The 15,811-nt window shown below is 37.8% G+C and overlaps 1 protein-coding gene across 1 annotated transcript in view; it reads right to left on the bottom strand.

Moving 5' to 3' along the window:
* Window positions 1-15,811, bottom strand: part of sgip1a (SH3GL interacting endocytic adaptor 1a) — an 82,370-nt gene that overhangs the window by 44,597 nt on the left and 21,962 nt on the right. The window contains exons 2-7 of the mRNA XM_057840505.1: window positions 5,417-5,480; window positions 5,161-5,185; window positions 4,929-4,949; window positions 4,515-4,577; window positions 4,306-4,371; window positions 3,626-3,790 (exon numbers count right to left, since the gene is read on the bottom strand). Of these exons, the coding sequence (XP_057696488.1) occupies window positions 3,626-3,790; window positions 4,306-4,371; window positions 4,515-4,577; window positions 4,929-4,949; window positions 5,161-5,185; window positions 5,417-5,480 (404 nt within the window). The remainder of the gene's footprint in view (window positions 1-3,625; window positions 3,791-4,305; window positions 4,372-4,514; window positions 4,578-4,928; window positions 4,950-5,160; window positions 5,186-5,416; window positions 5,481-15,811) is intronic.

The raw sequence follows: 15,811 nt of genomic DNA, 5'->3' as shown, positions 1-15,811 counted from the left end.
GCTGTGGCATGACCTAAAGACAGCGATTCATGCCAGACTTCCCAGGAATCCGACTGAACTATGGCAGTTTTGTAGAGAAAAATGGTAGAGAAAAAGGATCAGTCCTGACCGATGTGCAAGACTGATCTTCAGCTGCAGGAAGCGCCTGGTTGAAGTTATTGCTGCCAAAGGAGGGGGCCACAAAATATTATATGTGATGGTTCACTTACTTATTTTCCCCCTTCTGTCATTGTTTGCATACTATTCTCATTAAAATCTGAAAACCTGTAAATGTTTGGGTGGTTTTAAAGCAGAGACTGTTTTTTTCATCTGTGTGATTTTGACAACGATCAGATCACATTTGATGGTGATTTTATGCAGAAATGTGCGAAATTCCAAAAGGTTCAGATACATTTTCATACCACTGTCGTGGATTTATGGTGGTGTTGATTGGTATTATAAGCATTATTTTCTATTTCCTCAAATCTTGGTTAGCACTATATTAAACAAACAAGTGATGTCAAGTAAGAATCATTACGTTTAAAAAGCAGGAATTAAGAACAAAATTTTACTAGACCTAATGGTAGTTATACATTGGGAGTGTTCATGTGTGGTTGCTTTTTGCGTGGAAATATAGTGCTTTAAAAGCTAAAAACTAAATAAATAAGCTACAAAATGAATTCACTCATCTTCCATGCCACTTATCCTCATGAGGGTTGCGGGGTTCCATGCGTCTATCCCAACTATGTGCAAGAGGTTGGGGTACACCCTGAATTGGTTACCAGCCACTTGTAGAAATATGCTGCATACTGAATGCATACTTTACAGCAGCTCCTAAACCAAAACAATACATGCCAGCTTATCTACCAATACAGGTGTTTCCTGCACAATTGCGCACAACCCCTGTCATCTGAAAAAGCATTTCACACCTGATTAGTTCATCATAGCTGTGGTCGCAGTGGTGGAGCACACTGAAGCCTGCATTAATTATTGAGACGCATGGCTCATGTGACTCTTGGCAACCTTCTGTTCTGTGTGCCCACTTTCCTACCTGAATTATTCAGGCTGGTTACTAAAGATACTGTACCTGTCCTCAATGCTGAAAAGAAGCATGGCACCCATGTCACAATTCCTACTCCAAATTTTTGGTTCTCATTAACTAAGCACCAGTTCCGCACAGTGTCTTGGCAGTCCGCCCTCACCAGATGGGTGTTGTTGTGGCAGTACTGCTTTGTGTGACAGATGCTACATAAATGGGAGGAACGCTGAGGACACCAAAACTGCACAACTAAACTAAGACTCCAATATCTAGTAGAAAAAGAGGCATTATTAACTGGCATGTTAGTCTGGCATTTAAACTGAAATTAGTTGTCTTTTTGTTGTGATGAAGGAAAGTCAAAATAGTGGCACGTTTACATCTCTTACGATTATATACCCATTCATAAGCACACTTACTTGACAAAATACAGTATAACAAATCAATGTAAAATCTCACTGAAACATGCTTGGTCTGGGAAGCAGGACAACAAAAGAAAAAAAAACACGCAAACAAATTAAAATGTTCAGAACCCTACGCATTACATTCTCTCAAGTAGAGAAGACATGCTAACATATACAGATCACATTTTTTTTGCTTGGCATTTGGATCAGATCAAGGTCTGAGGCTTCTTCATCACAACAGAGCTTGTTTAAGACACATTGCAGTGTTCAGCACCAATGTTGGATAACAGCGTTCTCTTGACTCGAGGTGACGATCGGCCAAACTATAGATTCGGGCCGACTTCATAAATTTTGGCGGATAAACTGTTGGGTCTAAAACTCGTTCTTTAACTTAGTTATTTACCCATGGCAAGCTGACAAAAGGCAGGGCACGGTGAAACAGAGTCAGAGAGTTGACATTTTTCAACCTGCAGGTTAGGAAAGCCAGGAGACAGTTCCGCGACTAATGCTGTCTCATCCAAGTCTCTCTCTCTGAGCTCTCCCGCGCTAACTTTAATTGAGGGCTTGTTGATGGGCAGAGTACAGTTACAACACTGTTGTCCAACGTGGCAGTATTCTAATCATTGATTGATTGAACAGTGCTTCCTGATTGAATTAAAAGTCACACTCCTGAGCAGGAAAGATATCTTTGTTTTGAACACACATTTGCACTCAAAGTACTGTAGCTTGGTGGAAAAGTACTGAGACGTTGTGTGATGAATCAACATATGTGTGTGTATCTACTTATCAGCAGAATGTGCACATGATTATGGGCTAAAACTGTATTCTTCATAATAGCTTGGGAGTGCGCGTATAATAGCTATGGGAGCGCAAACTGGCATAATATATTTGGCATCCAACTTATCTTACATAAACATTCACTAAAGATATAACCAATCTTGTCCATCGATCGCGTTTAGCATCAGTTAGCCACATTAACCCGCTAGAATTTACTATAAAAAAAAAACAAAACAAAAAAAAACAATTATAAATAAAGCAACTGTACATTATAATACTGTAATAAATACCGTGGGTCATTTCTTGGTTAAACAGTGATATTACACAATGAGGTAATTCCTAGTATATATGTATTGGTCGAGTGTTTCACGGCATGCAGTACGGTATATTTCCATATTTTTGTGCATTTTCTTAGACCTCCAAATATGCTGCCAAGACGTTATGCTCGTTTTAAGGGTTCTGGTAAAACGCCGAAGCCTAGAACTGTGTTATGACACAATAAAGAATAAAGTTGCACTGCAGTCTTTGGTTTCATAATTTGTATATTTATAGTTTGAAATAATATTTCAGCTTTTATGAGTGATGGTTTTTTTCCCCCAGTGTACGCCGTAGGGCTCGGTCTCCAATTATTGTATTTCTTAAATGAAAACATTTAGATTTATTCCAACATTTTGAGTCACTATCTAGATAAGATATAAAAAGAGAACTTTAATAGTTGTAAGTAACCGCCGCAAAATCTAGTTCATTCCGCACCGCTTATTCACACAAGGGTCACAGGCTGTTGTAGCCTATCCTCAGGGAAGGCGGACTACACCCTGAGCTGGTTGCCAGCCAATAAGACAATGAGACAAATTAGCATTCGCACTCACACCTACACATAGGGACGATTTTGCATGTTTTGGGGAGTGATGGAGTGAGGGAGGAGACCCACTCAGTCATGAGGAGAACATGCAAACTCCGCACAGGAAGGCCGGAGCCCGGGATTGAACCCTTGATCTAAGAACTGTGAAGCGGACATGCTAACCGCTCAGGCCCTGTGCCCAAATTGTTATGCAAAACAAAATAATAATCAAGCAAGCAAGAAATAAACACAGGTTAAACTGACACATTGGCATGCAGACACCACCCAACAGAGAGAACAACTTCTTCCCAGCTTGCACCCTAACTGATAACCTTGCCATCTTTTCACACACTAGTAACAATTTGACTCCTGTGGTCTTATTTGCATCGTTTCACATGGTATTTTGCAACTTGCAGACTGCAATGAGAAAGTGTTTCTGCCACCAGTGGTCCATTATTTGCCCTTGCATAGCACAACAGAAGAGGATTGGTGTGGTTGAAGATTTGGAGAACTGGATGTACCTAGCACATTCTCATTATGAAAAAAGTGCAGTTTTTAAGAAGCAAAAATGTCGGTCAAGTTACTCACCAGAGGAGAAGGGGATAGAGAAATGTTGCCTATGGAAGCTTTAAGCTCCTCAAACGAGGGTGCTGCCACAACTTGATCAGATGGGAGTGGCTTAATTTTAATTTTGAACTTTTTCCTTTGGTCCTCCTCTTCTTCAGACTCATCAGATGAGAAGAAGTGGGACTTGTGGCAATGTGGAAGAGAAGGGTTAAGGAAAAGTATCCAACTCTTCAAATATTTGTTCAACTACCCAAAGCAGAAAAGAAAAAAAATATAATTCTCAATTAAATTTGTCAAATTTAGCCATACATCCTTGGCCTAAGGTGACATTGGCTCATCCTCGCAACGTTTTTGCATGAAAAGTAAAGCTGCATAGTTAATAAAAACAGTACAATTTTCAATGCGGCATCGCCTCAGATCTGGGAAATGCTGGTGCAGCAGATATTTTTTTCTTTTGGTATGCCTTAATGCAGATTTTAAAACGTGCACGGAACTCATATGGGTACTATGTTTCTCATGTGCAGAAAACATACCAGTTGATTTTTCGAAAGCCAAGCGACTAACTACAACTAATGTCTATTCTTATCATCCAAAAGGTTTTTCATGCACTAATAAACACAATTGTAAACAGCACGAGAAAATATAAGCGAAATGTTGCTTATCCACATTGAAATGAGATTTATCAAGCAGCATTTGAGGATATTTTCCTGCTCTGCCTCATCTTCAGGTCTGATGCTATAACCTTCTTCATCCAACTCGGGAGAGTTCTGAAACGCAACGGGTCAATGTAAAATCAATTAATAGTTTTTACTGGGAGATATAAATTGTATGATTGGCACTGTAAGTGCTTTAAATTAATCTAGCTATATATAAGGCTTCCATGTGTCAATATTGCTGACTGGGTCCTTACATATCTTTCCCAGTCGATCTCGCCATAGAATCCATTTGGGGCTCCATTGGCCTTCCTCTGAGACTGAAAAAAGAAGATAGTGAAACACAGGCCTCATCCCACAAGCAAGTAAGCATTCTTCACTCGTGTTAATATTTGCCAGGTGCCTATATTGCCTCGATACTATATCAAGGTGAAAAATACAGCAGTTGGACAAAATTGGTTTTAGGTTTATTTTGTATAGTAAGAGCAAAAAAGAACCAAATCCCAGTGCTATTGATTCAGCTATAATCAACAATGTATGTTGTTTGCTATCATCTAGTCTAAAAATGAAAAAAGATAATCAAAGATAAAGATCTATATACAAAAGAATGCTGTTCTAAACTACAGACTAGTCTACTTTGAGGACTAGTACAACTGCAATGTATTCAGTACCGATTCAACCTCTTGGGGTTCCTGGCAAGTAAAAAGGAAATAGAAAAAATAATGAATTAATGTACTGTATTTTAATGTCAAGTAACGAATGCATAATGTCAATAACTAATTCAAAGTAACTTTAAAATCCACGCAGTCTCTCATACCAAACAAATAGATATATAAACATCATGAACAACATTTGACGTTTAAACCATAAACTCCAAATGAAATAATCAGTGGATGTACTTACACCTCCCTCTAGGTCTGGGGACCCCCTGTATGAAATTAAAGATGAGAGGGGGAAAAAATTGGTCATTTGCCCAAAACAGATTTTAAAGGACATAATATGTTTTTTTCAGTGACGATTAAAAGCAAATTCATATTAACTACTCATAAGTGTAATTTGTCTTTACTGGATACACCATACAAATACATTTAGCAGATGAATGGCTATTTATCTGGTTTGGGATCATTAGGTCAAACATGTTATGAAGATGCCAACTTACGTTGAGTCATTGTCTTTCTCTTTCTTCCGTATACCAAAGGCCTTCCTGGTACGTTTTTTCAATCCTGATAATAAAGAAGAGTCATCGGGTCAATAAGGATCGACAATTCAGAATACTGTACAGTATACAGAAGGAGACTTTTGGCATTTTATTAATGAATTTATTGACAGTTTTTTACTCTACTTAAAGGGAACCTCGGACTTTAAGACTTATAGGCTCTAATAAGCCACAATTGTTCTCTTTTACTACAATATGTTATTAGAAACACATAAAATAATGCCATTTATTTAAAAATCTATATATTTAGTACATGTTTTGACCTATGGGGGGCGCCATGATTTATGCCGTAATGAACGCTTGGGGTGACGTAGTTTGTCACTGTCACTATACGAACGCTACTGGTTAACTGTAATTCCTTCTATTCGGCGAGACATCCAACACTTGTGCACATCGGTTAAAAGCGGCAAGTACTTACTATTTGTGTTTCTATTGAGTCTTTTACTACAGTTTCATTGTGTTAGATAATTTTTGCATGTGTTTCCCTCTCATACTTTTAAGCATTGTGTTTTCTTGCGGTAGCGTTAAAGCAGATTGTTGATCAGTTGACCACATTAGCCACGTAGCATATTTAAACCACCCTTATTTGATATTACTACGTTTAAGTATTTTCTTAAGGCATCTTTAGTATGTTCTGTTTGTATGCATCTAAACAAAACAAGCTGAAAGCGCACAGTAGTACTTTGGGTGTCAAATTCGCCTCTTGCAGTACGTTTCGCCGGTGTAGCACATTTTGGGAGAACACAGTTTTTTTTCCAACTTTCATCTCGTCTCATCCCGTCTTTCCTGTTCATTTTGCTTTGCTGCTCATTTTGTGAAATATTGACAGTGCTGTCATGCTCATTAATGTTCCTCTCGGGTTCAAATTGAAAGGGCTGAACGGATGACGTTTATGTCGCTAGAGCCATACCCTGGAAGCCCGGCAGCGTAACCATGTGACATCACTGCCCTGCGACGTCAACAACAATGGCGACCTACTAGTTGAACAAATTTTACAAATTGTACAAAAACGAAAACATCAAGAGGGGTTTCAATGTCAAATTATTTTAACTCATAATAATGTTTATCTTTTAAGAACTACAAATCTTTATCAACCCTCAAGCATATATTTTACATAGTGCATTATCCTGCACAATAACTGTACTGTCTAAGTACCTGTAATGTGTTTACCAATCGTTATTTATTGTGGCCAAGGGCTTTCAGAGGGTAACATAATGTATCTTAAGACAATGAGGTGAGTGACAGTTACCTACATATAATTGAAATCTGGTTGAAATATTGACATATTTTTCTTATGCCTTACTGTATAGCTGTAGCTATTCTCTACCTTTGGCGATTTAAAGCTCTAATTACATTGATTCTCAATCTCAAAATGCAAATGGATTTTATAATCAAAACAGACCTTCGGCATCTCAAGACTCGTTCTACTCTGTCAACGAACAAAATATATACTGCATGGAGTGTTTACCTTAAAGGGATCCACTAATAGAAAGACTAGAACGAATTGCAGTACCCCGGTAGTATTCGTCATGACAGTGACAATCTACGTCATCACCCTGAGCATCCATCGCAGGTATAAAAACATAGCACAATTTTAGATTTTTAAATCAATGGCAATATTTTATGTCTTTCTAATAACATATTTTAGTAAAATAGAAGAATTGTGGGTAATTAGAGCCAACAAGTCTTTAAGTCCGAGGTTCAAATCAATCAAATTAGCAAGCTAGGTGATATGATAATAAGAAAAAGAGTGATGTTATTTTGTGACGCGAGGAAAGGGAGTGCCCACACTACCACATATGGTGATACTTTGAATTTGGGTGCTTAGGCAGATATCTGCCCTGTCTTCTAACGAAATTTTAACAAAACAAATCCTTGAATGTATTTTTAAAAGATTTGAAGAGCAATTTAATTTGACCACAGCCGTAGTTAGATACATGTTCGTCAAATAAATCCACATTTAGGGTGGATTTCAAACCTCTTTCGAGTAATAATCACCACAGAAAGACGTGATTCCTGTTTCTTTTTTTTTTTGTTACAGAATTGAAGGTACTTGCTGTTTTACTAAGTGCTACTCCTTGGAATCACATTCATGAAGTTGACTATTAAAAGTTTAGTGCTGCTCCTGACCCGTCATTACAGAAAATCCCAAGACCGGCCAGTCCAAGACCGAAAGGAGATGAATATTTTCAAAATGTGACTCAAGACCGGTCTTGAGAGGTACAACACACTAAATATAATTTTTATCTGACAAAAACATACCCAATATCCTTCAGCATTAAAAGAAAATCTCAATTCACAAACATAATCCTTTTTAATAAGTGTCATTTCATCACATTGTTTTTCCAATTTCCATCTCTTCCATTCAAATTTTACAAAAAGTGAGAGCAATGCAAAATAACATCGTCATATTTAACTGAATTTCAACATATTTTCAGTTTATGCCTTTTATAATAAAGACTAGATTGTCCTAATTGCGCCGGGACACTCTTACCCCAGATGACAGCCCAGTAGTCGCCCTCCATCTCTTCTTTGCTACTTTGACTCTCATTCTACCTCCTCAACTGACTATGACCCTCACACCAGCTGATCAACCTATGCTTCCTCATGTTCACGTACATATGCACAGACACATTAACTCCCCAGAAAGGAACCTAATGCCACAGTCCTGTAACACAAACCCAGACAAACCCACACACAGACAGTAACACAATGCCAACGTCACAGCCCTATTCTTTCTTGATATGTCTTGCACTCAAAGTCATCACCACTCAGCCTATGCATAGAATAAAGAGTTAAAGACTTGTAAATTCTGATTCTACACCATGCCTGTAGACAATACTTTTATTATGGAACACAGTTGTAGCTACAGCTGAAATTAATAAAATGTGGATACGGTGGTAGGTAATGTAAAAGGAAGTTGGAAATGAAGCTGACCGGCAGGAGACAAAGAGGATGTTTATGGATGTTGTAAAGGAAGACTTGACAATCAAGTCAGAGCAGAAGATATAAAAGTCAGGAAGTCGGTAGTGAAATGTCTTAACGGGGGGCTATAAAAGATCATGAGTATTGGAAATGAGCAAATTCAAACACACATAGCTTTTGATTTTCAATGACAACCTAATTATAAACAGTAAGCCTCGCATAACATCTTAAATGATCATTGCACTAATATAATCCATATACATCTCTATGTATATAAGTAGTCATAAATCTCATGGCAGAATATTCATATAAAATAAAATATGGACGTATAGCAAATTGGTAAATCAATGCCGTATAGTAATATGCACATTGACATAACATATAATGACTTCCTGTCAGGAGGATGCAGGGAAACATGTTAATGTAATCATGTAAGCAAAGTCCTACTGAGAAGAAGTAATTAGATTTTTGAAAAGTAGAAAACCAAAAATACAAACTATACAACAAACCGTACATACTGTATGCATGTTATGATTATACAGTAGGGTCATTCTGTGTTGTTCCCCCAATTTAGAATATATTAAGAACATAAACTAAACAGAAAATTAAAGCCACAGTAAGAGCCTAATCCAGAACAATGTTATTTTTAAAGAGACAAGTCCTACACATTATAATCACATTCCACATTATCATTATAATTTTTTCAATTATTATTTTTTTAACATCATAACAGTACACATTATAATTTAAAATTATAATTATGTACAGGAAAATGGTTGACACTCATTATAGAGCCACCTCAGAAATACTGAAACTAGTACAGTAGTGTCTGAAAACTGTGCAAAAGTGGTAATGATTTCTTCAGACCATTCAAATCTATTCTCTAGTATAACAAATGAAGTTTTGCTAGGAGACGAATAGAAAATATATGGATTTGACATGAAAATATGAATATGGGACAAACAATCAGTCATCCATCTTTTTTTCGTGTTAAATTTGTATTGAAACACATAAACAACAAAATAAAGAATGTTTGGCATCGTACCATAAGCAAAAACATACATCACAAAAGCTTCGTAATTATTTACGTTGTCTACTCTGGAAATATAAAAATTAACTTGAAATTAGAGGAAATTCTGTGGCAAGTGTTTTCAATAGTTACTGTATGTAGACGGCTAAAAATTAAAGACGATAAAATACAGCAATACTTATAACATCATACACTGCAGCTACATGATCCTGGGCATTTCCAGAGTAGGATTCGATGTCTATGCAGTGCTGAAAAGACTAAAAAACAGTCAGTTTGTTTTTTCTGTGGATGCTAAAAAACAGTCTTTGGTGGTACTATCCAGGTGGCTACACTGCAAGCAATCCATTTGCAGTTACAATGCGGTTATTGCAGGTGAAGTCAAAGATTTAGAACAGATTAAAAAAATATTTCAAATCATTCCCATTAGATGTCCTTTAAGGCAAAAATAAAAAGTTGTATACAATGTATTACATACAGTGGGCCAAATAAGTATTTAGTCAACCACTAATTGTGTAAGTTCTCCCACTTGAAAATATTAGAGAGGCCTGTAATTGTCAACATGGGTAAACCTCAACCACGAGAGACAGAATGTGGAAAAAAAAAACTGAAAATCACATTGTTTGATTTTTAAAGAATTTGCAAATCATGGTGGAAAATAAGTATTTGGTCAATACCAAAAGTTCATCTCAATACTTTGTTATGTACCCTTTGTAGGCAATAACGGAGGCCAAACGTTTTCTGTAACTCTTCACAAGCTTTTCACACACTGTTGCTGGTATTTTGGCCCATTCCTCCATGCAGATCTCCTCTAGAGCAGTGATGTTTTGGGGCTGTCGTTGGGCAACACGGACTTTCAACTCCCTCCACAGATTTTCTAACTGGTTGAGATCTGGAGACTGTCTAGGCCACTCCAAGACCTTGAAATGCTTCTTACGAAGCCACTCCTTTGTTGCCCTGGCTGTGTGTTTGGGATCATTGTCATGCTGAAAGACCCAGCCACGTCTCATCTTCAATGCCCTTGCTGATGGAAGGAGATTTTCACTCAAAATCTCTCAATAGAGGGCCCCATTCATTCTTTCCTTTACATAGATCAGTCGTCCTGGTCCCTTTGCTGAAAAACAGCCCCAAAGCATGATGTTTCCACCCCCATGCTTCACAGTGGGTATGGTGTTCTTCGGATGCAATTGAGTATTCTTTCTCCTCCAAACACGAGAACCTGTGTTTCTACCAAAAAGTTCTATTTTGGTTTCATCTGACCATAACAAATTCTCCCAGTCCTCTTCTGGATCATCCAACTGCTCTCTAGCAAACCGCAGACGGGCCTGGACGTGTATTGGCTTCAGCAGTGGGACACGTCTGGCAGTGCAGGATTTGAGTCCCTGGCGGCGCATTGTGTTACTGATAGTAGCCTTTGTTAATGTGGTCCCAGCTTTCTTTAGGTCTTTCACTAGGTCCCCCCGTGTGGTTCTGGGATTTTTGCTCACCGTTCTTGTTATCATTTTGATGCCACTGGGTGAGACCTTGCATGGAGCCCCAGATTAAGGGAGATTATCAGTGGTCTTGTATGTCTTCCATCTTCTAATAATTGCTCCCACAGTTGATTTCTTTACACCAAGCGTTTTACCTATTGCAGAATTAGTCTTCCCAGCCTAGTGTAGGTCTACAATTTTGTCTCTGGTGTCCTTCAGCATCTCTTCAGTCTTGGCCATAGTGGAGTTTGGAGTGTGACTGACTGAGTTTGTGGATAGGTGTCTTTTATATCGATAATGAGTTAAAACAGGTGCCATTAAAACAGATAACGAGTGTAGCCTCGTTAGACCTCGTTAGAAGAAGTTAGACCTCTATGACAGCCAGAAATCTTGCTAGTTTGTAGGTGACCAAATACTTATTTTCCACTCTAATTTGGAAATAAATTCTTTAAAAATCAAACAATGGGATTTTCTGTTTTTTTTTTCACATTATGTCTCTCATGGTTGAGGTTTACCCATGTTGACAATTACAGGCCTCTCTAATCTTTTCAGGTAGGAGAATTTGCACAATTGGTTGTTGACTAAATACTTATTTGCCCCACTGTAGCACATCAGTATCCATTGTTAAGAAAAGTGATACAGTTAAGTATCATATTATAGTATACAGTTTTTGTAGTCCAAAAAGTATTCTATAAATAATGACTATAAATATAAATTACCAAAAAAATACCCGAATGTATGGTTTTGTTTTGTTTTATTCCCAGGGCAATGTTCAAGACAATATGAATGTCGATGGGATGACCCCTATTATTTGTCCTTTGACATAAAACACGCCAAAGCCAGTTTCCCGTCAGACCCACTGGGTGAAGGTGTATTTTCAACTGACAAAATCCCACAGCCAGACTTCTGCTGAAACTGCTGCCAGGAATAATGATATTCATGCATACTAAGATACCACACTCATGGTGATGTAATATACTGTACGTGCACCTGCCATAAAGCAATGCAGTACTCAGCATTGGTCCCTCTAGGACGATGGAAGGCCAATTACATGTAATTTGTTCCCTTTGAGTACAAATATGCCACTTGAATACAAATAGTTAAGCCATTTTAGGGATTCAATGATTTATTCTTTGGTCTCATACAGTGGGGGTTGGGCCTTTACAATATATAGTTTGAACATCGCCATCGCATTGTGCGCATGCGCAATACTGCCAATGCAGGACGTGCAATTGTTTTTTTTTTTTTGTTTGACTCGTATTCGCAGCAAGTGTTCAGAGACATGGCCTCCTGGATCCCTTTTATATACAGCAATCTTCATCGTTCACAGATGAACCCCCTTAGCCTAGAAAAAACGGTACTATATAAATACAATATGGTCATGGTGAGCCAACCAAAGTCTTCCCAAAAAGATCTATTCAAGCTATCTGGTGAAAATTCTTCTAGTTTTAATATCGCAATATATCGCAAACTAGGCCTGAACGATATTGGGAAAAACTATTGCTGCGATTTTTTTTGGGTTTGCGATATATTGCGATATTATATTGCGATATTAAAAAACATTTATATATATTTTTTTCAAGATATTTTCACAAGATGACTTAAATAGCTGTTTGGAAAGACTTTAGATCACCACAGTGTACAGTCATCCCTTGTTTTTTGCAGTTAACGGGGACCAGAACCCGCCGCGATAAGTGAAAAACCGCAAAGTAGCCCACCCCCCCATTTTAATTTTTTTTTTTTGTGTGTGTGTTTTTTGTGCCCAATGTATTTATTCAGATTTAGCATTGGAAAGAGATACATACAGGTTGACCCAAAAAAAAGTTTACACTCAGTTGACTGCTTGTTTAAAAGCCACTGAAACATATCTAAATAGGTTGTCATGCTTAAGTGATTCATTAAGGTCACTCAATGCAGCTGGTAATCTCTCGTCTCTACAATTCCTGTGCTTCTGCTGAAAATGAAGAAAACTTTAGCTGTACCTGAATTGCTGCGTGCCGGTCTGACACCTACTGAGATTACAGCAAATCTGAGAATATCCAGATGTGCAGTCTACAAAGTTAAAAAGAAGCTGAAAGATATTGGAACAGCCTTACGAAAACCTGGGTCTGGAAGTGCCGATCTGTGCCGACCAAAAAGTTGATCGACAAGGTGATATGTGGACACCCCAGAGTCCAGATCTCAATCCCCTGGATTATAGCATATGGGCAACTGTGGAGGACAGTGCCTGTAAGAAGCCACAAACTGCTGTGGCAGCCTTGGAGAGGTCCATTGTTAGATCTTGGGAAAAGATGACAGCATCCTACATAAAGAAGCGTTCCGCAGGCGCCTGGAGGCTGTTGTGACACTTAAGGGAGGACACATTGAAAAATAGAGTGTACTGTACATGTTCTTTACAATAATGTATAATTTGTGATTCAATTCTAATTCTAAGATGAATAAACATGGCATTTAAGTTGTATTATGGCAGTGTAAACTTTTTTTTGGGTCACCGTGTATAAGACATGTTTTTTTTTCACCTCCCCCAACCCCCCCCCCAAGTGATTTTAAAAATGTATAAAAATAAATGGTTTTTAAGCACTTCAAATTTCATAATTATGATAAGTTTTAAACATAACTGTCCAACCAAATCATTTTTGAACAAGAATAAAGTACTGTAGCAGATAAATGCTTGGCTTTCTTAAATGCTTCTGTTTATCTACTTTAGCTGTGATCGTTGAAGTGACATGTAGAAATTTCAAACTCCTCATGATCACTTCTGGCATTTAAATGTCTCCAACGTCCCCACAGTACACACATTCATTCCAGCGCGGCTTCCTTACAACTGTTTAACAAGTTCAACGATGATTGACAGATGCCCGTGTGAAGTCTGCTTCTTTGGCCAGATCAAAGCCATTGTTGTGCCGCAGTGACTGAGAGGATCAAAAGGCTGGGAGAGGGAGGGTAGGAGGCTGTGCGCAGACAGGAAAGTGAGGCGTATGTGGATCAAAAAAAAGAAAAACTATCGCACGTGCTTGCGATGGGACTATTGCGCACACGCACATCGCGATGGCGATGTTTAAACGATATATCGTTCAGGCTTATCGCAAACCCCCCAAGGGACAATATTCTGCCCAACTAAGATCTGTATTTTGTAGAATATTTAAAGGGGGGGAAACAGATTGTTAGTTGTATTATGTTTTAAGAATATAAATACAATTTTTAACAAAACAATCACACTTCAAAGTAGGTTACACTGTAAACAACACTGTGATGTTTGCAAGGCTGTGCATTTATGGGTTTGTGGTTCGTAACATTAAACGTTCGTCTAAATTGTCAGATGTCAATGTGTTAGTTTTTGGGAGGTCTAAATGTACTTAACTCATTCACTGGAATTGCAACATAACCTGTAATATATTTGTACCACGTTTAAATTTACCCTGATGAAATAAGTGAAGTATCCTTTATCGACAATGGTTTCAAAGAATAACAGTATTCAACTTAGTGCAAGGCAAAACATTTTAGTATGATGATTTTTCTTTTTAATATGATAACTCTAGAAATGAGCTGATTTGCATTCATAAACATATACTTTTCTTGGTGTACACACAAAGCCAAGGACAATTAATTACCGGCCCCTCCTACCATTCGTACCGTTAATAGAAAAGCCCCATTGATCAAACACTCAGCTCTTTACAGGTCAACACGCTTTCAATATGCAGCAGAGAAGAACTTGATTAAAAACTGAATCGAGCGTCTCAAAGTGTTAGACGACTTTATTGCAAAATTGACGGTGACCCCTTTTATGGGTTCCAGATTGGTTTTATCATAATATTTCCCCATCAGTAGTTCTAAAAAGATGTTAAAAAAATTGAAAATCATCACATATTTACAATAACTAAAAATAGTTATTTAAAAAAGAAAAATAACTAAAGCAGCAAAGTATACATTTTACACAAGGTAAATGTAAACGTGTGAACTAAAACAACCACAAAGCATCTCTATATGTTTGTGATACATTTCTGTACAGGTTCATTTAAAAACAAAAATAATCTTTCGGAAAATATATGCATTAAGTAGTTGAAAAGTCAGAAAGGCAAAGTAAAACTCTCAAGGATATAATCATCCAGATTGGAAAATATTTTATGTAATTTCTTTTAATGTAATTGATTATGGGGGAGTCACTGCTGGTGTCATGGCAAATTGGCTTGACTTCGGCACAGAGAGCACTGGCTCAATTTCTGCTCAGTGACAATGTGAATGTGACTATGGTTCGTACGTGCTTTGAGACTGGGTGCCTCAATCTGGACCCGGATAAGCAGTTCTTATGGTTTACAGTTACTAAAAATATCTAACTTACCAAATAAAATGGGAATATTGTGAATAATACAAATATTGTTAACTACTAGTATAGCACTCTTATCCTATTTCATGAAACAACAGTACAGGTTTCATGAAGCTTTAAATCAGACTTGGGCAAAACAGGGTCTGTCACATTTGGCCTCTCTACAGTCTCTAACACGGCCCTCACAATGTGTATGAAGTCACAATAAAACTTAAAAATGTGCAGTGCTTTTATTTCGATACGCCCTCTTCGATTCAATACGCAAAAATGTTCGATCCAAATGAAAAGCTCCTAAAATGTATTTTCCGAATTTATTTTAGTCGTTTCTCTAGCTAAAATGTCTAGCGCAGCTTTGCCTTGACATAACAAACTCTGCCGCTAGCAGCTTCCCTCCTACACTCCTTCCCCAAACTGTCTGATAGGTGGGAGCTCTGTCGCACGAGGATCATCGCTCGTGAGGTAAGACAGAAACTTAAGGAGGCGGTTTCCCAGCTTCAAGGTCATACAGATCCGTTGTTTGGCAGCATTTTGGGTGATCTGATATGCTATCCCCACTGGTACATATTTAACAAAGACTGTCTTTACGGATA

The sequence above is a fragment of the Corythoichthys intestinalis genome, chromosome 7 (assembly GCF_030265065.1).
Source record: "Corythoichthys intestinalis isolate RoL2023-P3 chromosome 7, ASM3026506v1, whole genome shotgun sequence".
NCBI classification, from domain to species: Eukaryota; Metazoa; Chordata; class Actinopteri; order Syngnathiformes; family Syngnathidae; genus Corythoichthys; species Corythoichthys intestinalis.
Note: the sequence above shows the minus strand (reverse complement) of the source record. Positions and strands in the feature narration are given on the sequence as shown.